Source organism: Gopherus evgoodei, chromosome 15, assembly GCF_007399415.2.
Source record: "Gopherus evgoodei ecotype Sinaloan lineage chromosome 15, rGopEvg1_v1.p, whole genome shotgun sequence".
Classification (NCBI taxonomy): domain Eukaryota; kingdom Metazoa; phylum Chordata; order Testudines; family Testudinidae; genus Gopherus; species Gopherus evgoodei.
In genome coordinates, this window is record NC_044336.1 from 17,231,399 (window position 1) to 17,253,825 (window position 22,427).

The 22,427-nt window shown below is 39.6% G+C and overlaps 2 protein-coding genes across 12 annotated transcripts in view; one reads left to right on the top strand and one right to left on the bottom strand.

The window, feature by feature from the left end:
* MBTD1 (mbt domain containing 1) overlaps window positions 1-2,633 on the bottom strand; it is a 62,678-nt gene extending 60,045 nt beyond the window's left edge. For 8 of the 11 annotated variants that reach the window (XM_030534134.1, XM_030534127.1, XM_030534126.1 and 5 more), the window contains exon 1: window positions 2,171-2,358. In XM_030534134.1, the coding sequence (XP_030389994.1) occupies window positions 2,171-2,191 (21 nt within the window). In that variant the 5' untranslated portion in view covers window positions 2,192-2,358. Of the gene's footprint in view, window positions 1-1,407; window positions 1,890-2,170; window positions 2,359-2,552 lie in introns of those variants that run through there. The other 3 variants (XM_030534131.1, XM_030534129.1, XM_030534130.1) reach the window with 2 other exon arrangements.
* A 136-nt stretch (window positions 2,634-2,769) lies between these two features.
* UTP18 (UTP18 small subunit processome component) lies at window positions 2,770-22,062 on the top strand. Its single transcript, XM_030534137.1, has 14 exons — window positions 2,770-3,134; window positions 4,745-4,878; window positions 5,063-5,158; window positions 6,191-6,267; window positions 6,655-6,740; window positions 7,905-8,030; window positions 8,508-8,682; window positions 9,634-9,734; window positions 11,505-11,595; window positions 13,635-13,758; window positions 16,583-16,757; window positions 20,115-20,257; window positions 21,085-21,149; window positions 21,883-22,062. Exons 1-13 carry the CDS (start codon window positions 2,859-2,861, stop codon window positions 21,107-21,109), a joined length of 1,629 nt encoding a protein of 542 aa, XP_030389997.1. The 5' UTR covers window positions 2,770-2,858; the 3' UTR covers window positions 21,110-21,149; window positions 21,883-22,062.
* The last annotated feature ends 365 nt before the right edge of the window (window positions 22,063-22,427 follow it).

Sequence of the window (22,427 nt, forward strand, 5' to 3'; positions counted from 1 at the left end):
ACCTTGCAAAATCAGGCCAAATTTTATGAAATAAGAAAAAAAAAGTAAGACCAGGAACACGAACCCTTAAACACCTTAACCTATGTTCCCCCATCCAGCCATATTTTTTAATAAAGTAAAAACTATGGAAATCTTGCCTCCATGCCCCATATCTAAGTGTTTTCAGGACCAAAGCCTAAATTATTTGTTCCTTTATATGTTAAATAACTCCCCAGCTAGGAAACTTGTCCTTCCTATGTTTTTCAGTAGTCTGTGTTATAACTTGCTCAAAAAAGCTATTTACAACTGACTATATACACTACTAAATTATGAAGATGCTATTTTATAGACCAAGTGACCTTCTCCTACCTCCCCACTTGTAAGGCAAGTTTAGCATACAAATTTAATTTTCTTCTAGATTGGTTACTTAATACAACAACAACAAAATCTAAAGTATAATTGTGTTATTTACCTCATCTTGAAGCTTTGAGACCTGTGTGTGACTTCCTGGCACTAAAAATGTCAAATCACTAGGCTGCCTCTCAAACTTTAAATGACAACTTCCCCATAAAAGGAATACAAACTTTTAAATGGACAGTATCAATTTAAATATGGCCCAACATGTACATTTTGTAAGAATACGGTTTTATAAAGACCACCATCACAAACAGAACTGGTTAGTCAATTTTAACTTTTTTAATTCTACTATAACCAGCAGCTCTTTAAAACCAAGAATTTTCATGCAGTACCTGGAAATCCAACTGCTACAAACTTGAAAGTGAAACTAGCTTCATAGTTATATTGCTCAAGCTGAGAGAAATGCCAAAGGTAAACCAAACCATTAACTAACACACTGAATTTTTTAAAAGTAAAAGCATTTTAAAAATCCAAAGCCATCATTAGTAACATAGGTAAAGTGACTGCAACACTTGAAAAATCTAGTGTCTCATTAAATCCTCATTGCAAAAGCCTTAATTCCAAAAGGGATAATACTATAACCAAAAAAAAAAAAAAAATAGTGTCCCCAACCGGCTCCCCCATCAGTAAATGGGAATCAGGGCAGGCCTGAACTGTTCAGTTAAAAACAAAACAGAACAAAACCAACCCATTGCTATTGTTTCCAGTTGTCAGGAGAGCCTGCAGAGACAATAAGGCAGCCTACAGAAACCTTCTACCTACTACAATCTTCTAGAGGGAGAAGGGATCACAACAAAAGGTAACCTGTCTGAGCAGAGTTGTACTATCCTTCCTAACATTACCAGTTTCTCTCCTGGTGATGACAGATATTGCAATGTATTTAAGTGAGATATTAAAAAAGTCTCTCATATAACACCGCGGAACACTCCCCTCCTTTATGCTCATTCACTGCCCCAGCATGAGTACCTTCTGGTAATTATACTAATTATATAGCAAATGCATGCAACCTACTCTGCGTTTGCTGCAACCTACTCTGGTTGCATAGTCTGTTCCAGAGCTGCTATGCAGATTAAAGTTGCACGAATGAAACTCCTAGCGAGAGCTCTCTGCGGAACTAAGGAAAGCCTGAACATTACCGCAGGAGGAATTGCAACAAAAGAAAGCAGCGAATCAGCCCCGGGATCAGAGCTGCAGCCCTCCCTCCCCGCAGGCACACACAAGGGGGCCGGGAGGGGCGGAGAATCCGGAAAAGAGGAGACCAAAGTAGCCTAAAGCACCCGAGCTTGTGACTGCTGCTCTCTTGCCTTCTCGCACAAAGCCCCAGTGCTGTCCCCGGTCTCCCCCTCAGAACCCTCGTGCGCCGGTGGCTCCCTCCCTCCCACATGCACACGGGGCCCCTCCGCTTTGCCCCCTACCGCCAGCAAATGCATGCAAATGAAACAAACAACAACAACAACAACAACAGAAGTTCGAGGGTGCTCCTGGCTGCTCCCCTCCCACACAAATGCTGCGGCCAACACAGCTGCTCTGCTCCCGCCCCCAGACACAAGGAAAGCTCAGGTCTCCCTCCCACACTGTTCCCACGGCTGCTGGCTGCCCTCCCCACCTCATAGGCTCCGAGCTCCCCCGCCCCCGCACTGCCCCTGCACCCCTCCCCGCAGCCCCAGGGCTGCTCCCCACAAGCGCTGCACCCACACACCCACCCCGGTAAGCCAGGCGAGCCCACCGCAGCGGCGGCTCCTGCCCTGCCTCCCCCCGGGGCTGTGCTACTCACCAGGTCCTTTGTGTTTTCCATCAGGCCCTCACGGGCAGGGGATGCCTGCTGCTCTCAGCCCCCCTCCCCTCTGCTCAGCCCCCTCCCTCTCTCCCCCCTCCCCTCCGAGGGGCAGGGCCCGGCTGGGACAGGAGGTGGCCTGGAAAGTTCAGCCTCTCACTTAGGCAGAGAAAGAAATTCAACTCCCTGCCCAGAATATCAACAACATTAGCATAACGGCAGCGCGCACGCGCTGCGCCCAGCCCAGCCCACCGCGCGCTCTCATTGGGTCCCCAGGTCTTCAGAGCCTCTTCGCTCGCCGTATCCCTCTGGACGGAACCATTTTGTGGCGAGGGGGTGCGAAGCGGCATGCTAAAAAGAGCCTGGCAATTGACTGGCTCACCTGATTTGCTGCTTCTGAGCCTGGTATTGCTGTATGGAAGATTAGTCGTTATAAGTGGGATTGGTCCCTTCCGTGTGGGCAATAGACTAGTCCGGCCTGGGGGGGCCCTATCACGTGGAAGGGAGGGGGAGAGATCGGGTCATGTGAGAATGTTTTAAGTGAAGGGGAACCGGACTGAATCACGTGAAAGAGGCGGAGGGGGCTGGTGAGCTAAGAACTTGCTCACGTGGGAGAGACCTTTCTGTTTCCGCTTCCGGTTAGCGAGCGGCGCCGCCTGCTTCGGCCATCGGGACGTGAGGCGCTGAGATGGAGCCGGCGGGCTCTGCGGCCGCTAGTCGGAACCCCGCGCGGAAGCGTGGCCGGGCGCAGAAGAAGCGTGTCTGGGCGCAGAAGAAGCGGCGCCCGGCGCAGCGGACCAAAACACCCAGCGATGGGGGCGAGGAGGCCCGACGCGCCCGGCACCTGGCGATGCTGGCCGGGAAGCCGCTGATGGAGCGGTGCCTGGAGGAGCTGGTGTTCGGCGGCAGCCAGGATGCCGAGGAGGAGGAGCTGCTGCAGCGGTTGCGGGGCCCGGGCAAACAGGTGAGGCGGCCGCGGCGGGGGGGAGGTGAGGTTGGTGCCCGTCCCCTTCCCGTCAGGGAGGAGGCGGCGGCGGCAGGACACTCTCCGTATCCCCCTTGCCTGCCCAGCCAGTCCTCCGAAATCTGGCGCCCGCGTCCCGGCCCCTGCTGCGGCCACGATGCGCCTCTCGCCGGCTGTTTGCCTAATAGCAGGGAGCCAGCGAGCCCCCCCCCCCCGGGGGGCTCCCTCGGCCCTTGCAAGGCTGGCACGGCACAGCACGGCTCCCGTGGAGGTGCTTTTGGCAGGGCATCTCTGTTCCTGAGGCTGGCTACGCTTTTCGCCTGCGTGGAGTAAGAGCGCTGCACTCCCCGTCCCCAGCATGGGCCCAAATAGCGATGCAGATGGCGAGGCACTGCTTAGGCGAGCAAAGACCACCAGAACCCTGTGAGCTTGCACCCTAGGGTGCCCAGTCAGTGGCTTCCCCCACACGCACACCGCTATTGGTTAGCGGGGTAGTGTTCTGCTGCTTCCCTCAGTTAGAACCTTTCACTGCCGTGTGTGGCTAGCTACACACCGCACTGTGGACACAGCCAGCTTTTCACTGCAGCACATATCCACATATACCATATGTGCTGGTGTCAACATAGGCAAGGCCTGAGCCCTCAGCCAAACTATGGAGGCAAGGAGACAGAGGAGCCCTGACTAGAATGGGATAGGGAACTGTCTAAAGCTCTTTAAATTTATATATGATTTTTTTTTTCCTGAGTAGTTCTAAGTATAATGTAAAATTGCTTGAGGTTGTGCAGTGGTTCTCAAACTTATACTGGTGACCCCTTTGACACAGCAAGCCTCTGAGTGTGACACCCCTCCCCCAATAAATGAAAAATATTTTTTATATATTTAACATAAATGCTGGAGGCAAAGCGGGGTTTGGTGGCGGTTGATGGCTCACAACCCCCTTGTAATAACCTCACGACCCACTGAGGGGTCCTGACCCCCAGTTTGACTACCCCAGTTGTAGTGGCTATTGCTACAGGCATTTGGGTGTAGTGAACATGGGTTTAGAGGCAGAAACAATTCCCAGATCTAGTGGGGTTAGCCTTTATTCCCATGGTGTGCAGGGCATTAAGAATAAAAGAAATATGGGAATACAGCTGAAACTTACTGAAAAGCTTGTTTAAAGGTACATCTTATTACAGTTTTGGAACCTGTGGGTTTAGGCTAGTCTGTCAGTAGCAAAAGCCAGGCGGCTTTTCTTTTAATGTGTATTTTCTAGTATAAATAAACTGTTCTCTAAACTTTCACCTTTTGTGAGAAATAGTGGGGAATGGACTGTGGGAGGGGAGGTAGGTATTGGTCCCGTTCCCATCAGGGATGGCACTTGGGGGAGGTGATAGATAAATATCAGGAGGACAGGGGGCTGCTTTGCGGTGGAGGAAGGAACTACACTCTCTGTATGCTCCTTGGCTGCCCACCCAGCCTTCCAACACTGGGAGAGTGGTGGTTTTACTGTTTTGTTCTTGATTTTTCTCCCCATGTGGAGAAATGTCTTAAAACTTCCACTGTTCAAAAATTGTAAAATTCTTCTATTTGACCAGTGTTTATGACCCAGTTATATGGATTTTTTTAAGCTTGATGATGTAGTCACGGGAAATCTTCTAAAAGAGGACTCCAGTGGCTCAGAAGTGGAGAATGAAGCAAAAGATAATTTTCCTCCATCTAAAAAACCAGCATGGGTGGATGATGAAGATGAAGCCGAGGAAATGTGAGTTAAGCTCTGAATGTTTTAATGATGGAAACGGGAAGATAGAGGTATTGACTTTAAGACCTGGAAGAAATACCGAGTTTGCTATTTTAAATGGCTGCTTCTTGAAGACTTAAAGAAAATAAGGGCTGTTAATACACTTTCTGCAAAGCTTTAACTTTGAGAATATGATTTTATTTCCTAGAATTGACATGACCCACCGTTATCGGAAAGACATGATGAAAAGTGATGCAGAGAAGAAGCTTACCAAAGAAAAAGTTCAGAAGAGGCTTCAAGAACAGTAAGACTTGTTAATTGATTATGTTAACATAAATTTACTGCTAATTTTAGTAACATAAGATTAGCTATGTTGTGGTCAAGTGAGTTTTCCCTCTATTAGGAGCATTTAAAATGCCCTTTTCTCCTTTTGACCAAAGAATTTAGGCGAATAACTTAAATTCCTTAAAGCTAGTGGGCCCAACAGCATCAACCATGTTGTTAGGACTTAACAAATAACCAGTATAATGAAAAAAACTACAGTCTTAGTTTGTAATTGTGTTGCTTGTGTTCTTGGAGCGGACAGTCTTGTTCCTGTTTCCTTACCATTATTCAACATGGTAGAGCAGATAATATACAAATTTAGGCTTTATAAAATCTGTCATATGTAACTAGATACGTTGCTTCATCAATCAAATGCATCCAGCCCTTGAGGGGGATCATATTAGCTGTCTTTATGTGCAACAAAACAATTGAGAATAAGGAAAAGAGATTAATAAATCAATTCACATTGCAGTTTAGGCAGGAAAGATTACATTGTTTAATAAAGACTTGAATTGTGAACCAAACAGAAGTATTCTGCCAATAGCATAATATTTTTGCTCTTATTATTGCAAATTTGTGTATGTTACCTTACACTTAAAGATCTTTTTTGTATGCCTGTGAACTTAACGATGTAGGCAAGTCTGTGTATAAATTAAGTTTTTAACATAAATGGCTAAGTATTTTGCTCAGGTTTAAAATCATCACTACTCTACTCAAGCATTTGAAAACCTTAACTTCTCATGCAGTTAACACTTTTTGAGGGAGAATATTTTATAGATGTGTATGTCATATGGTTTAGGTTGTTTACAGATTTTATGTACTGAATTCAGTTAATGGAAGCTGGAGTAGAAAAGATAGATTCTGGCTGCTGTATCTGAAGGAGGTGATGTGATTGTTGGGACGGTGTTTTAATCTCTTTATTACTGTGGGAAAAATTGCTGAAAAATATTTTTTTGGCAGTATGATGGTCATTAAGAAAGAATGGGCATATGAAAGTTCTCTTTTCTTTTAGATTTCAGCGAGCTATGGGAGGAGTGCCGTTCTGGGCCCAGAAAGACACAAAAAAAGCCAGAAAAAGTGCAAATGATGGTAAATATATTTCAATACTTTAGAAAAGTATTCAGTTCTTCCAACATGTTCCCATATTTTGTGTGACCTTTTAGAGATTCATTTGTTGCCTGTCATTTTTCCTGTTCTAATTAGAAAACACCGACTATGTACTGGATACCTGCTGCTTTGTGCTCTCTCTGTGCTTTTGCTTATGGTTTTGACTTGCAGCTGCGGAGAACACATAAGATGCATCTGAGGAAGTGGGTATTCACCCACGAAAGCTCATGCTCCAAAACGTCTGTTAGTCTATAAGGTGCCACAGGATTCTTTGCTGCTTTTACATAAGATAATGTTAAAGAACATGTATGTGGGGATGCAAGAACAAATTGTACATTCAATAAGCAGTTTTAAATCTGTTTTAATTAGATGACAGTGATGAAGATGATGAGCTGCTCCGCAAGACGGGCAATTTTGTGTCTGCATCAGAGTCTTTACCAAGAGGCATTTTACAGGTAAAAACTGCCCTCTCATTTCCTTCAAAGTGTTTGAATGTAGTTACTGTTGATCGGTGCATACATATTTTATAACACAAGTACCACCATTCTGTTTGGGCAGCAGTTTTTGCCAGTGGTTCTGTGGATGGCTTACTGCAGGGTTTCTCAATTCTTATATCTGTACCCCCTGTCCAATCCTCAGTACTCATCTCTTCCCTCCTCCTACCTTGAGAGACACTAGTATAGGTCATCTTAATATTTCCCTTCCTTTCTTGCATGCTTTGAGCAGTGGAGTACCCTAAAGTCAACATTAATTATTACTGGCATCTGATGATTATTATTTATTATTATTTATTTAGAATATATATAATATTTTTACACATTGAAATAAATGAGGCAGTCCACACCTCAGAGATGTTGTTTCAGGTTCTCTGCAAGCTCTTCAGTCAGTCCTCTTGTTTTACACTTTGAAGGTTTTCTTTAAAATTATAATAACTAGAAACTTAGTCTTTAATTGAAATTTGAGCCTCTGCAGAACAATTCAGAGAGATTTATGTACCTCCAGCTGGTCCTTTGGGGCCCCCTGTGTGTTCTTCTTCATGTTAGGAAACACTCTCTTACTGAAACAAGTAGTCTGCTTCAGGTTATTAATTGTTCCAGATTAGCTGACTGCCAATTTTTAAATTGTAGAAATTGGGTAAACTATTTCCTGATTTATTTACCAAAAAAAAAAAAAAAAAAGTGCTGCATTTTGCATGCTGTCATCTCTAACACTGAGGCTATTGTTCACTGTTGCTGTGCTACATTTTAAGATTGACAGTCCTTGTGGCTTTCAAAAGTTGAAGTGGAGGAAAAGCAAAATTAGATTTAATGGAAGGTTAGCTGAAACCTTATTTACAGCTACTCCATAGTGTGCTGTGGATGACACTCTTTAATGCACAGAAATATGAGAACTAACTTCAGAATACGTTTATTCTATGTGAACTAGGTGATATTCTGCAGTTAAGCAGAATGTTTACAAGGTTAACCCAAGGTCCCTCCTGCACTTCTGGGCTCTACAAGATCACTGAAACTGAAATCCCATTAAGCCCTGTTTCTATGAGTGGAGTGGGGGAGGGACATGCAGTTAAATTGGGAACTGATGCCTGCCTTTAAACCACATTGGTCTGGTCTTTTTTCTAGATGAAAAATTGCTTGGACGCTAATAATGAACGCCCTTCTGATGCTAAACTGAGAACAGTGCAGTTCCATCCTTCTGCACAAGTAGTTATGACTGCTGGACAAGATCGGTCTATATCACTGTTTCAGGTGAGCAGCTTGTGTTCAGTTTATAAAATGTGAAATGAACAATGAGTTTATGTATCACTTTCAATATGCTTCTAAAGTGTTGGCTATATTAAATATAAAATAACTTATGCCAAAAATAACTTTAGATAGGATTGTTGCTGGGATCACCTCTCCATGTGTCACCATAGGAATTATGGTTGGCTGAGTTGCTTGGCTGGAGCTGGGGTGGAGTATTCTTAATTGAGGGCCTCTATCTGGAAACTGTTCTCACCTGTGATCTATTGTACTTTGACCACATCTGAAATATGTGAAATTTGTTTTCATCAGACTGCTTAATTTGAAGGCTTCTTTGGGATTGAATGGAGCGATCTATTGTTTTAAGCTGGTATTGACTACACACTCTTGATTCTTGTACTTATGTACAGAAATAGATCTGAAAGACACATTGCAAATGAATGTATGAAGGACAAAAACAACTTTTTTTCTGTTTTCTTGAAGGTGGATGGTAAAACCAATCCAAAGATACAGAGCATACATCTGGAAAGCTTTCCAGTCTATAAGGCTCGTTTCAGTGCTGATGGAGAACAAGTTATAGCTACTGGTGCACGCAGGAAACTGTTTTATGTGTATGACATGATGAGTGGACATATTATTCCTGTAAACCGAATAAGAGGTGAGTTTTTATTGCCATGTTCAATGCCTTTTAAGATCTACAATTATAAACCTTTTGAAAGAAAAAGTAAAATGCTTAATGGCACTAATCCAGATTTACTATAGATCTCAGTCACTTCTGAATGTAGTTATATAGTAAGTATATACATGTTGCAATACTTTTAAAAATCTAATTGACACTCTGATTTGTCAATATTCTAAGGAAGCTCTCTGCCAAAATCTTATTTTTAACCCTGAACTCTTTTAAAGAATATTCTGGTAGAATAAAACTTGAACACAAATCCCTCTAGTCTCTGAAATAAATCAGTCTGAACTCTTACAAGGTTAGCTATCAGCTGTGTCATGCTTAAGCCAGATACATTATGAAATTTGTCAAAATATTTAAAGCTTCTCTGCCAGCCAGATGTTGTTAGTTGAAGAGACAGCTCATCCATATAAGAAAAGAATGTTAAACAGTTGTCTTTATGAGATAGACTTTTCACAGTGAATCTGTATCTTTTTTTTTTTTTTTTTCCCTTCTAGTAATGTGATCGTTATGCCTGTGTTGAAATTTCTGGATCCCCTCATGAAAGGAAAACTTTCAAAATCTATGTTTAGCAAATGTCTTGAAGTGTATGTTGCATTGAATGTATTTTATAGCATTAACTCTGACACAAAACATAAATATTAGTGTTCTGAGTGGTACCACACCAGTTTATTGTACTCTGGTTTTCATTCTAGTGAAATCGTAATTCACATTACCTCATGTTAAATTCTGCACTCAGGTGGTGAGGAAAGCATGTTGACTGGGGACAGTGAACAGTGTCCACTGCTTGATACAGCGAGTACTGAACAGTCACAATAACTGCCTATGTTTCCTTTTCTTCCTCCCTCCCCCCAATCAAATGTATGATACACGAAGTGGTGAACTCATTGGTGTAAATTACAGTTGGTTGTTTTTTTTTCTTCCGAGGAATACAAGATAAATTTATCAAAAAGTTTGAAGTATCTCCAGATGGATCGTTCCTGCTGCTTAATGGGGCCTCAGGTTATCTTCATTTGTTGACAATGAAGGTAGCTGTCTTGTTTATCAATAATAGTGGCTCTCAACCCCCGGGGTATGTTGTCATGGGATCAAGGAGTTGTGGTTACCCAGAACAGCTAGTCTAAAACATCTCTATCTCTTTGGAAACTATTAACTCTTGCATCTGCTTAATTTGAAAATACTTCTGTACTTTACTGAAAAAATTCAAATACTTCTGTACTTTAAATGAAGAGGTGTACCATTTTTATGATGATATAACTGTTGCTTTAAAAAAGTGGTATGTTTCAGAGTTTTTTCTTAAAACAAATTTCTTCATGGTTGCTAGTGGAACTGGGATAACACATGATACTGGGGATGGATATGGAATTTCTCCGCTCTGTTTGAAGTCCCATCCATCTGGTAGTGATAGACTGATTTGCAATTTCTTAGTGGGAAGCAGTATTCATGCCAAAAAAAAATGCAAATGGCAAAAAAATGGCCCTAATGAGCACTTGTTTTGGCAGAGGTACCTAAAAGTGAGCAGGTAATGAAGACTGACCTATACTGTCCATTGCAGTAACCTGTACTATATGAAGCACATTAGTGGGGCTATGGATAAACTTACACTGCTGTTTCGCTCTGTAGATTTCTAGAAGTTTTCATTTTCTTTCAGTCACATTAAAAACACCAATGCACTCTTTTTGGGGAGAAGCACAAAAAATATCCGCCTAAAACCTTGTAAATAACAATATGTTGGTGTCAGAAAAATGGGAATGTGGATGAGCTATTTCAGTAGCTCATGGATTTTAGTGTCTTATGTTGTGTTCATAATTGTCCTGATACATTTTCTTTTCACTTAGTGCATAGAATACTATATATTAAACTACAGACTTGATACTGTATTTGGAGCCAGCCAAAAACACATAAAGGAGATGAAATACCCTGTCAAAAATGAGGGTGAAAAAATGAGTAGGCCGTGCATAGGTTTGAATACTTAATATAAGTTAATATATTCATGTTTTAAGAAATATTAATACTTTTTTCTTTATGGTATTACAAAACTGAACAAGAGAGATTGTTCTTTTCCTTTATATAGGTATCCTCCCTGCCCTTGACTATCTGACAGGCCTTTCTCAAGAGTGATTACTTTGCCCTTTTTGTGGCAGCAAGTTTTGGGGGGGAGAGCAGAAGAGAACGATTGTCTTGAACTTCTCTAAAAGCATTTAAAGTTACCCATTTCAGTAGGGAATGTTTTTCTTATGGGTTGGAAGCTACCTTTTAAAATCAACTTACTTCTAATTCACAATATGCAGTAGACCCAGTTGAACTCCCCAGTTGACTACTTACAAACATTTCTGTTGTATTCTTCTATAATCGTATGTAGTGCATCATAATGGGAATCAGAAAAGGTCCTAAAGATCATTCATCTATTGTCTGCGAGAAAAAGATTTATAGAGAGAATTTTGCCTTAAAGAACATCCGGAATCTTTGGTTAGATGCGATAGCACAAAATAAACTACTCTTATTAACGTTACCGGTGACCCTGATGTTCAACTGTTTCTGTGCTGAGGGACCCTGGTGCCTGTGAAGAGCAAAAGCAGGATTGGAGCCTTAGTCTGTAAAACTGAAGTCCTGCTAGATGCAGGAGGAATCAGATATTCCTTTGATATACCTACTCTGATACCTAAATATTAGGGTTGATGGGTGGGAGTTCAGGCAATAAAACAGGGACGTATCTGACTTCCACAAGTGACAAAGATCTGATTTCTCTTGGTCTTCTGAATAATTGTTTTAACAAATGTTACTCTTTGTTTTCCTAGACAAAGGAGCTGATTGGCAGCATGAAAATAAATGGAAAGGCTGTTGCATCAGCATTCTCTCCAGATAGCAGCAAAATTTACACACATTCTAGTAAGTCATTTGAGTTTCCTTAAAGAATATTACCTTCAGATTTATGGATTTTATGTGTAGTTGCTTAGGCTGTTAAAGAATGGCAGTTGGAAATGATACCCTTAAACTTCAGAACCCATGTACCTCCCAAGTATGTTTATAAACCCTAATTTACTTTCAGGCATACACTGTCATCTGCCACTTGTGTCTAGACAAGATTAAAGGATTGGTGAATACAGGGTAAAATAGCAAGAAGGGAAATGAAAGGAAATTTGTTTGATGGTGAGCAGAATAGAAGGATGACAAGTATTATGTCCAGAATTGTTTGACAATCATGTACTGCTTATAGTTTATTGAAACTAGATTTTTCATATCCTGTTGAAGTTGCTTTTTAAAAAATTCATTTATAGGTGAATGCTTATATCATACTCTGTCATAATTAATGGAAATGCTTTACTGGCTTGACACGCTTGACACTACAATTTTGACCACCACAAATTTTCTTTGCTATTCTGAAGGTAGAAGTTATGGCACATAAGAGTGGGGGAGAGAGAGATTACTGAAATTTACAATATTCAACAATGTTTTCAATGTTCTTTACTCTTTTTGAAAGAAACCCTCTAACAAGAAGATGGTATATTCAGCACTGTCCTCTCCTGCTTTGAATCAAACAGCTCATTATTTCTGGTTGAGGATTTATATCTTCCCTCTTTACATCTCTGCTGCGTGATGTTATGCTGCTGTTGGCTGTGTAGATTAGAACACAAAACCAAGTGCACTGTACACTACATATGGAATACTGAATTCTGGTCAAGACACTGAGAGAAGCTGAAAGCAAGGTGGCACAAATAAGCAAAAATGGTGGTTCCTTAATGACTGGTGATCAACTTTGTAGCTCTTTGTGGGGGAAAAAAAGCAAATTTTAGCATTGTTGGATGTTAACTTACACATCCTAGCTATACCAAAGAATTCTGAGCGAAGTGATCTTTTAGTTTTTCTGAACAGGCTGCATAGCATCTCAGGAAACTTGACCTTTATTGCCTCACTGGCATATTGGTTATGGTGCTGGATCAAAGACACACATTTGAAGTATAAAAATCTCTCAGGCTCAGATCTGTCCTTGAAAATACTCCCTCCCAGTGTCTTACTGGAATTCAATTCTGGACATGTTTATCCTAACTATACTGTTGACCTCTATCCACTACTGCATAAATGCCCTGAACATGTGGTCTCAAAAAAAGGGAGGAATAGTCTTTGAATTGCCTTCAGATGCACGATTGGGGTAATTGGAACTCCATAAATTCATTTTTGTTATACTGAAAAAAATAAGTCTTTCTGTGCTGATATGGCCTATTGGAGAAGCATCAGCCTATCCTTGCTTTTTGTACTATTATCCCTTCAAGCTGGTGTTACCTTTCCCTCAGAAGGAGGCTTTCTTTAGACTTAAGTTTATTCAGACCACTGATGGGCGGTGGCAGGGTCTCTGGCTATGTTTTGACCATATATTGTGTAACACTTGGAAGGAGAAGACAGACTCACATGGTTTAATGTTTTGAGGACTTGAATTTAAAACAATACTTGAATATTAGGTAAATCTAGTTCATACCAAATGGGAAGGAGAGTGGCCTGAAATTCTGGCTAGATACAGTTTTACTTGTATCTATGTAGATTCATGCCTTCTTTTGTACAAAAAGAAGTGTCAATAGACGTGAATTGCCATATTAGGCCAAGTTAGTTTTACGTGTTAACTCCTTCATCTTTAACCTAAGAATGTACAAAGAATTGATTTGCAAGTGTGAAATCTGAAAGTCAGTCCCAGGTTTTGTTTTTTCTTCTCTCCTCCCCAGGATGTGTGTTTGTTTTTTACCAAGGCTTTTCCTACTATTCTGACAAACTTGGAGATCATAGATATATCTGGACATGCATGGTTCAGATTTCTCCTAAAGGAGATCTTAAAAGTAAATTTTGATCTTGTCCAATTTTTTCATAGTTATTTAATTGCTACTAGGTTTTATACACTAGAATTCATTAACAGTTACTTTTCTTTTGCACCTAATTAGATGAGGGTGAAGTTTTCATTTGGGATGTGAAGAGTAGGCGCTGTCTAAACAGGTTCACTGATGAAGGATGTTTGCGTGGAACATGTCTTGCTGTATCAAAAAATGGCCAGTACGTGGCATGTGGGTAAGTGATGATAAACTAAACATTCTAAAATCTTTGAATGTCCTATTTTTTCCCCCTCTGTCATCTTGATGCTCTTGGGTAAACTGTTCACAATGAGGTAAGTACAGAAATAGGACGTAAGACTAGATTTAGATTGTGTACACTGCAAATGCCGCTGTAAAGTCTCCCATGTAGCCACTCTATGCTTGCAGGAGAGAGCTCTCCTGCTAGCATAATTAAACCATCTCTAACAAGCGGCGATAACTATGTCGATGGGAGAGCATCTCTCGCTGACATAGCACTATCCATATTGGTGCTTTTGTCTGTGAAACTTTTTTGTCAGTCGGGGTGTTTGGTTTTTTTTCACACCCCTGGTCGACAAAAGCTTTACTGACAAAAGGGCCAGTGTAGACATTGCCTGAGTTTATTAGGTGGAGAGCTGCATGGACTTACAGTTCTTTCTCATGAACACCTAACCATTGTGTTCCATAGGTATCCATAGTACTTTAATATTACCAAATCTCTCGGTTTTCCTTCCATTCAAGTCAGGTAGCTGTGGGTGAATTGTGATCTCTTAACAAAGACTCTGATATAGGGATTTTTTTCTAAATGCCAGGAACCTTTGACTCTTTCTTTCCTGCATATTTTTACTAGTACAGCCCCTGTTAACGTGGTTTAACTACAGAACTGTTAAAATGCAAACTGTGACCACTTCATGTTAATAAATGTCAGCTCAAGATTTGTTTGTTTTTTAACCTCCTCAATCTCTTCCCAATTCTTTCCTTTCTCTAATAGTTAATTGCTTGTTTGGACCCTTTAAAAAAAAAATATATATATAGCACTCATTTGCAAGGAGACCCATCAATTTGAAAACTGCACTAATAGCAAATACTCAATTTTTTAAGATAATTCAGTCGAAAAAAGCTGATGGAAAAATGTTTGCTTGGTTGGTGCATTTGCTGGCACTTCTTGTGCAGTCAGTTTCACTGCTTCCCTGATCAGTCTACCCTTGCTTTAAAAAGATCCTTAAGTAAAATTTCAACAGGGGAGCAAAAAAAAAACAAACCCATTATAAAATAATTTAAAAGGAATATGAAAGCCTGGTACATCAAACTGGAATCTTATTGAAATAATTTTAAAGTTTTATAAAAACATTCCTGTATTCTCTTAATCCCCAACCCAGCAACTAGGGTCTTTCTTTGTTGCTGAGAACTTACTTTTCATTTGGTTTTTAAAGAATTTGAAAGTTTCTGGATCCTGTATTTAGTAAGGTGAAATTACTCTGTATCTTGTCTTGCATAAGTTTCTAAAACTACAAATTATTCAATTTGTCTCCTTTTATATACTTTTAATATACGTAATTTGTGTTTTTTAATAATTTGTTCCTTACTATATCCATTTTAGGTGGAGTGCAGTCTTTAACACAGAACTTCTATAAGTTTTTCTTGCGTCTTTTTATAACTGTTCAGAGGGCTTAATTCTAAGACTAGACAGAATACAAAAATGAAATTTGTTCTTTCTTTTTAATTGATGTAACTTTCAGACTGTTCATGTCTTTGTTACATACAACTGCACTGTTAAAGACTATGATTAGTGCTGCATTTGAGTAAACATGGTATTTGGCACTTACTAAAGCATCTGGAGTAGGATGATTCTTTACCTAAAACACTTTTTTAAACTAGTTTATACTGTAGAAGTAATTACCAATTGATATTATTTGACCTTGGTTTGGTTCATCTTGAAGAGATTCACTGGCTCAGTGGTAAGATTATTTCAGTAAATGTAGGTTGAACGAGGTGACTTTCCATGAGGAGGAAATCTATAGATGGGTTTCAGTAGCTGGAATACTGGTAACAGTTTTGTATTATGTATGGAATTGTTGTTGGTTAGAACTGAATACAATATTCACAGAAAGGGACCATTAGAATTGCAGGGTTCAAAAAAGAGCTAGATAAGTTCGTGGAGGATAGGTCCATCAATAGCTATTAGCCAGGATGGGCAGGAATGGTGTCCCTAGCCTCTGTTTTTACCAGAAGCTGAGAACAGGCAACAGGATGGATGACTTGATGATTACCTGTTCTGTTGATCTCTTTGAAGCACCTGGCATTGGCCACTTTTGGAAAATGGGGTACTTAGCTAGATGGACCTCTGGTCTGACTCTGTATGGCCATTTTTATTTAAGGGTACATTTTACTTCTCCAGATGTGATCTAAACCTGAACATACATCTTTTTAAATGAGGTAACTCGAAAATAATGTTTAATATTTGTCAGTTGTATGACACATTTTTGGTAACCTGCTCCAGATGAGACTTTCTTAACATAATAAGTGTCCAGAATTGTGACATGTAAAGCGAGTAACCATTTGGAAACTAGTAGTTCAGAATGTTTAGTTACTTAATATAGCCTTGAATTTAGAATACTTCATCTTTACTGGTATTACTTCTAGGTTACAATACTTAGCCCTTTATAAAAGATATTACACAAAGTGTGCAGAGCCTTCTATCGATAACCAGGCCAGAAGGGACCATTATCATCATGTAGTCTGACCTCAGAACCTGGAATTGAACTAGGGACCTCCAGAGCTGAAAGCATTGATCTCTTCAGCCGGAACTAAGGTCCCACTCTCACATTTGAGAGTTAATGCTTAGTTTAGCTATTACTGTGAATATTAGTAAATATTCAGTTAGGGGGGAAAATATGGTGTAGGTTTATTGGAATGGTATATGTAGATATGAAACTGCTTCAGATATAATCTAAAATTATGTCACAAACTGAGACTGTTTGTTTGTTTTCTTTTCCACATGATCTTTTTGAATAGAATATCAATTATTTCCCTCTCTCTAGCTCCTGTTCAGGAGTTGTGAATGTGTATACCCACGATGTTTGCCTCAGAGAAACCAATCCTAAACCAGTTAAAGCCATAATGAACTTGGTTACAGCTGCTACATCTTTGACCTTCAATCCTACCACAGAAATTTTGGCAGTGGCCTCCAATGCAGCAGATGATGCAGTCAGGCTGGTAAGTTAAGCCTTTATTCTTTTCAGTGAAGGTTTGCTGTGATGCGAATACCCAAATTGAACAGGGTAATGGCATAGGGAGGTGATTTTATTGTTAACAGCAGTATACACCTGCGCCAGCCTCAGTCTGCTATCTGATACTAGGCCTATGGAACAAACACCCTAAACTTTTTTCATTTTTCTTTGTACTGTTCTAGTGCCATGGGGCCCTAACCCTAGTTTCCTTTGCACTGTGCAAATACGTAACTTAAAGATGGTCTCTGCCTTGAAGAGCCTTACCTAACCTTGATATCTGGTTCACTCCAGTGCCTTCTGGAAACCCTTTTTCACTCCTCGTTAATCTGAACACTAAGGGTAACAGTCTGCTAAGTACATAGTAGTAGTAATTTAGACTTCATTGTTAGCCTTTTAAAGCGGCCTTTTAATGCAACCTTTAGTTGTAGCAGTCTCTTCATTATGGATTTTCTTCTCTAGCTCTTTGAGGATTTTGGTTCTTCCTTTATCCTCTTTTTCTCTCGCCAGTAACAGAGCTGTCCATTGATAAATTGGAATAAAAATTACTTTTAAAAATAGGATTTCCCCACACTCAGAAAAAATAAAATGGAATTAAATTAAGCAGTATCCAGTTATTAAATGGAAGATATAGCAACACACCCCCGCATATAGTCCTCATGTTCTTGTAATTACTTGCCAGCTGGGAAGGTTGAACTGAATTTTTGAGAACTTAGTTCAGCTCCTAAGCAAAGCTCAGCTACCTTCCTTTCTCTGTACTGCTATTATCTGTTTTAGGCAAGTAGGGTGATACTAATGTCCATTTTCTTAACTGTAGTAGTTTGAGAGGCTATTGAAATGAGTGTAAACTCAAAATATTGAAAGACGTAGTTTAGTCTATTGGTTTTGGTTCTGCATATCAGAGATCCTCCCACAGTAAAGCTGAGGCAAGATGACATGATTTGTATTCATTAGACAAGTACTGTGATAGTAGTCAAATCACATTATTGCTTAATGATGCTAAACCTGTGATTTCTAATGAAAAGAAACCAGACATAGTGTCATTAGAATGCTTGACTGGAAGAAAATTAGAGGTGAGCTGACTGGTTTCAGTGTATAAAATGACTTAACAGAACAGTTTTATCACATAACAAAGCTATGAAAGATAAACTCAAGATAATGACATGCACTACACTGCTGAGAGAACAAGCAGTATAATTTAAATGCGCGTATCTTGCAATGTTGAGGGGAAAATACTGCTGAAATATTGGTCCATTAAATCTGTGAAGAAGTATATTATTACGGATAAGTGAGCGCCTAAAATATCTCTTAATCTGTTTCAAATACAGGACATTTGCTGTTGTAACAAGATGATAGCTTGAATTAGTACCTGAGCTGCCAGGGTCACCTTAGGATTAGTTCTAGACTAGTTATAATTTAATTCTCAAAACAAGGAGAAGCTTCTGAAGTCAAGACAAATTGAAAACAAATGATTCTACCAGAACTAAAATCTGAACTCAAATTGGGTGGGGTAAAAAGTGGGAGAAGATCTTCAGAAATTGATGCTAATGCTTTGTTAATCAGACTTTGTTTGATACGATAGGCCTTAAAGATGGAAGGAAAGAGGAAATAATATTTTGTCTCCCTTATTTCCTGTGCATTTTATAAAGAGATGTTAAAGATTTCAGCTGAGGTTCCTTACTCTGAGGCATGCCTGTCCTTATTTTGGTACCAGACCACCTTACCACAGACGACATCCACAGAAAGGGCTTTTTTTCTATGGTTATGCAAGTGCTGGTAGGTTGCCAGGGCTGCTTCACTGATCTGTTGACTAACCAGGAAGGGTGCATGATACTCGCTTCCTTAAGAACACAGGACTATTCAGAAAGGTACAAGCAGGGGTTTCCTTTCCCGATTGGCTGATTCAGGGGTGCTGGAACAATTTGTACAGTGGAGGTGCTGAGAGCCATTGAACCAAACTGTAAACACTGTATGTTGTAGAAATCTCTTTAAGCCAGGGGGTGCACAAGTACCCTTAGTTCCAACACCTGTGGGCAGATTACCTTTGGCAATGTTGAAATGCCAGTAGTGATCCTAGGGGACCCAGTCTACCCCTTGCATTCCTGGCTCATTAAGCTGTACATTAGCCACCTCAACAGCACCAAGGAAAGATTCACCTTCCACCTCAGCAGGTGCAGAATGACAATTGAATGTACTTTTGATAGATTGAAGAGGCTCTGGCATCTGTTCACTCACAAGATGGAATCTCTGAGAAAATATCCCCATGTTTTTAACTGCTTGATGTGATACCTGTGAAGCAGAGGGGTGGGCTGAGAGGGGAAATGGCTGCTGGTAGCCTCCAGGTTGAGTAACCATCCTGCATAGTCTCAAGTACATGTCTGATTAAATTTGAAGCCTTTCGTTCAGTTACTGGAAGGCAGGCAGAAAGATTACTTTTTTTTTTTTTCTTCCTAATCCACAGCCATGGCGTTGATGTTGGATTTCTGTTAATCTAACCTTTCCCAAACCTCTTAAATCCTCAAATGACTGCCTCTGTAGTGGCTCATCAATATGCCAAGCTACAGCAGAATGAAATTGAGCTAATTTCTTGTTTGTTTTTACTGCTTCCTCCTTATTCCCAACAGGCAGCAGACTTGGGAGGACAATATTATAGAATACCACTTAAGCTTCAAAATGTGATTCTCTGTTTTTCTTCTGAGCATACAGGCTAGAAATGTAACTTCAATAATAAAAGCTTAGGTTCTATACAGGCTGATGGCACTTGCTAAGTAATACTTTTTTCCGGCCCTACTGTGTACTTTTTAGTATTCAGTGTTACTGTTCAGTAACAATTATCTGGCTTTCGTTTCAGCATTCTAGTGAATCAGCTTTTGTCAAAGAAATATGTCTATATGAAGCTCTTTAAAGAGCTACTTTCTTAAAGTTGAGTCAATTAAATATTGATGCTTTATTATGGGCTTTAAATGTACCTTAAGTGTTACATTATTTTGAGTTGCTGAATAATGTTAAATTAGTTAATAGAAACAAACTCTACAGTCTTCTCCAAAGTATTAGTCCTGGTGCTCGGAATCATTTTAAAGTAACCATTATACATTTTTCTCATAATAAACTCAATGTGCAATAAAAGCATGTCCTGGAAATTTAATGCTGGTATGAAAGTGAAATGAAATAAAATTCTCTGAAAATAGTGGTTTAAAGTGGATACATTGAGGTATCCTGTTAACTTCTTAAACTGTTTTGATTGATTGATTGATCGATTGATTTATTGATTGATTGATTAATTGATTGATTAAACTGCATGGATTGTGGACACTTACAATAGTTAACTATATACTTCTCTTAATAGGTACACATTCCTTCACTTACTGTGTTCTCAAACTTCCCAGTGTTCAGAAGAAAGCTCATTTATCTTGCTCAGACTATGGACTTTTCTCCCAGAAGTGGTTTTTTTTCCATAGGAAATAACAAAGGCAAAGCTTTGTTGTATAGGTATGTATTAAATTAGCCTCCTTAACTTTTTTTGTTTGAAACCTTTTACTGTATTTAAGGTGGGGAATTTAGATGGCTGCAGAGACTCGTATGGTAAGGATAGTCTTTCATATCTAGGACACTAGCTCTAATTGGCGACTCAAGTAAATTAGCTTTTATGGAATGTATCAAGTATATACAGTGGTTGACAAAACATAAGATAAATTTCAAGTTCCAAAGAGCAAATCTTGTGGTCATTTCAACAGAATATGAAATGAGTTTAGTCCACATAGAACTCTAATGTCCATACCAAAAAGCACAGTTTTATAGTTGTTTCAGCGGAGGCCAAGGACTGAACAAGGCAGATTGAATTGTTCTAACCTTTTGAGGCACAAGTTTAAAAACTCTTCTCTATTTAAAGTTTAATAACTAGAGATTAAAAATCTCACTCTGTAAATTAGACTTGACACAGGTTGACAAGTGTTGTGTTGGGGGCAGTTATGAGGATAAGGTTTAAAACAGTGAGACTGCAAAAAAAAAAAAAAAAAAAAAGTCTTGTCATGTACTCCTTGAATATGAATTTGCTAACAGCATGTCTGTGTTGATTCTTCATGTGCATCTCTTCCCTGAGCTGTTAACATTTGAAAAAATATACTTTGTACAGTCCTGCAAACTACCCTCATATATGGTGTAACAAGGATCTCGTAATATATACTGTATAGGAAAATGTTTGGGATTATACATGAGAATACCTAGTGTTTCCAGACATAGTAGTAACAAAAGTTGTCTGCCTCCTACAGTAACACTTGTAAGGTTGTTCGGTTTAAGTGCTTAACTGTTTGTTTCAGGTTGAAACATTATTCGGATTTCTAAGAGAGACGGTATGAGGAAAGCTACTTTGAATCACACAGGTGTAAGTGATTTTGGGTCAGCTGTCAATAGCATAATTCTGGGGAAACAGAAGTTTTGATTTCGCTCCTCTTCCCTTGATTAAGACTTCACCTTAGTGTGTTGGGGGGCAGGAAATATGGGAGGCATTTCATATTTCTGTGTCATACAAGTCACCATGATATGTGTGTACGTGAGGGCAGGATTTAATGATGGTTCGTGGAACAAATTGTTGCCAAGCAGGTTCCAATCTTTGCTGCTCTGCTAATGGATCTCTAGTCAACATCCTACCGCATCAGTCATTAATTTCTTGTCACCTTTCTTACAAATAAGACCCTGCTCTAATGTAGTAAATATTCTGGCCTCAATATTATCAAATAGTAGAATAGTAATACTACACTGCAGGTTTCAGTGGGGAGACACATAAATTGGTTTACAGGTGGCATAGCTTGATTTGATAACTGACTGATTTAGGTGTGTCCAGAAAAGAGGTTTAATTTAGACAGTATGGTATTTATGCTTTTTAATTTGTTTTATGTAAAATGTACAGTACAGTCTCATCATATTCTGTTACACGTCAGCTGGGTGGCTTCCACCAGTAACCCAGGACTATAGATCACTGAACCCAAATGTCTGGAACAGTGCAAACGGAACAATGGCACAGACTTCATATGTAAATGTCAAACCAATATTCACTTTCTGTGGCGTCTAATGTTTTGCAGATACTAATGTCTTCCTTTGTACTGTTCTCTCCCCAGATGCTGTAATCTTCAGTTACAAGCATGCTGATTTCAAAAAAAACAACACAAACTGCTAATTTTTAAAATACTTTTATATGTTTTCTGAAAGTTTTATGAAACTACATAAGTTCAAATGTTGTGCTTGTTTGGTGGCTTTTGTGAGTATTGTGTTGCTTAATAAAAGCACCTGATAACATGTTTCTGGACGAGTCTTTCAACTTTTGGGGGGGGGGGTAAATTAGTGTTCTTGGAAGTAAGTAGGATTTGAATGGCTGGTGTGCTAATCCCACTGTGTGAGCTATCCCTCTTCAGCGAACACTTTTTTTAGTTATTCTAGGAGTATCAACTATTGCAGTGCCAGAGACGAGCTCAGCACATTGAATTTTAGCCAGTTTAGTATATTAAGTATTTAAGATAGGTTCCAATGGCTTGGAAAATAACTTGGCCTTACGGTCCTAAAAATACATCTCTTATAAGAAACTAATTGTACATCTGAATTTTATCTTTTTATTTATTTTTTTTTAATTCTTGGCAGAAACCGCTGGCTAATCATAAGAGATTTT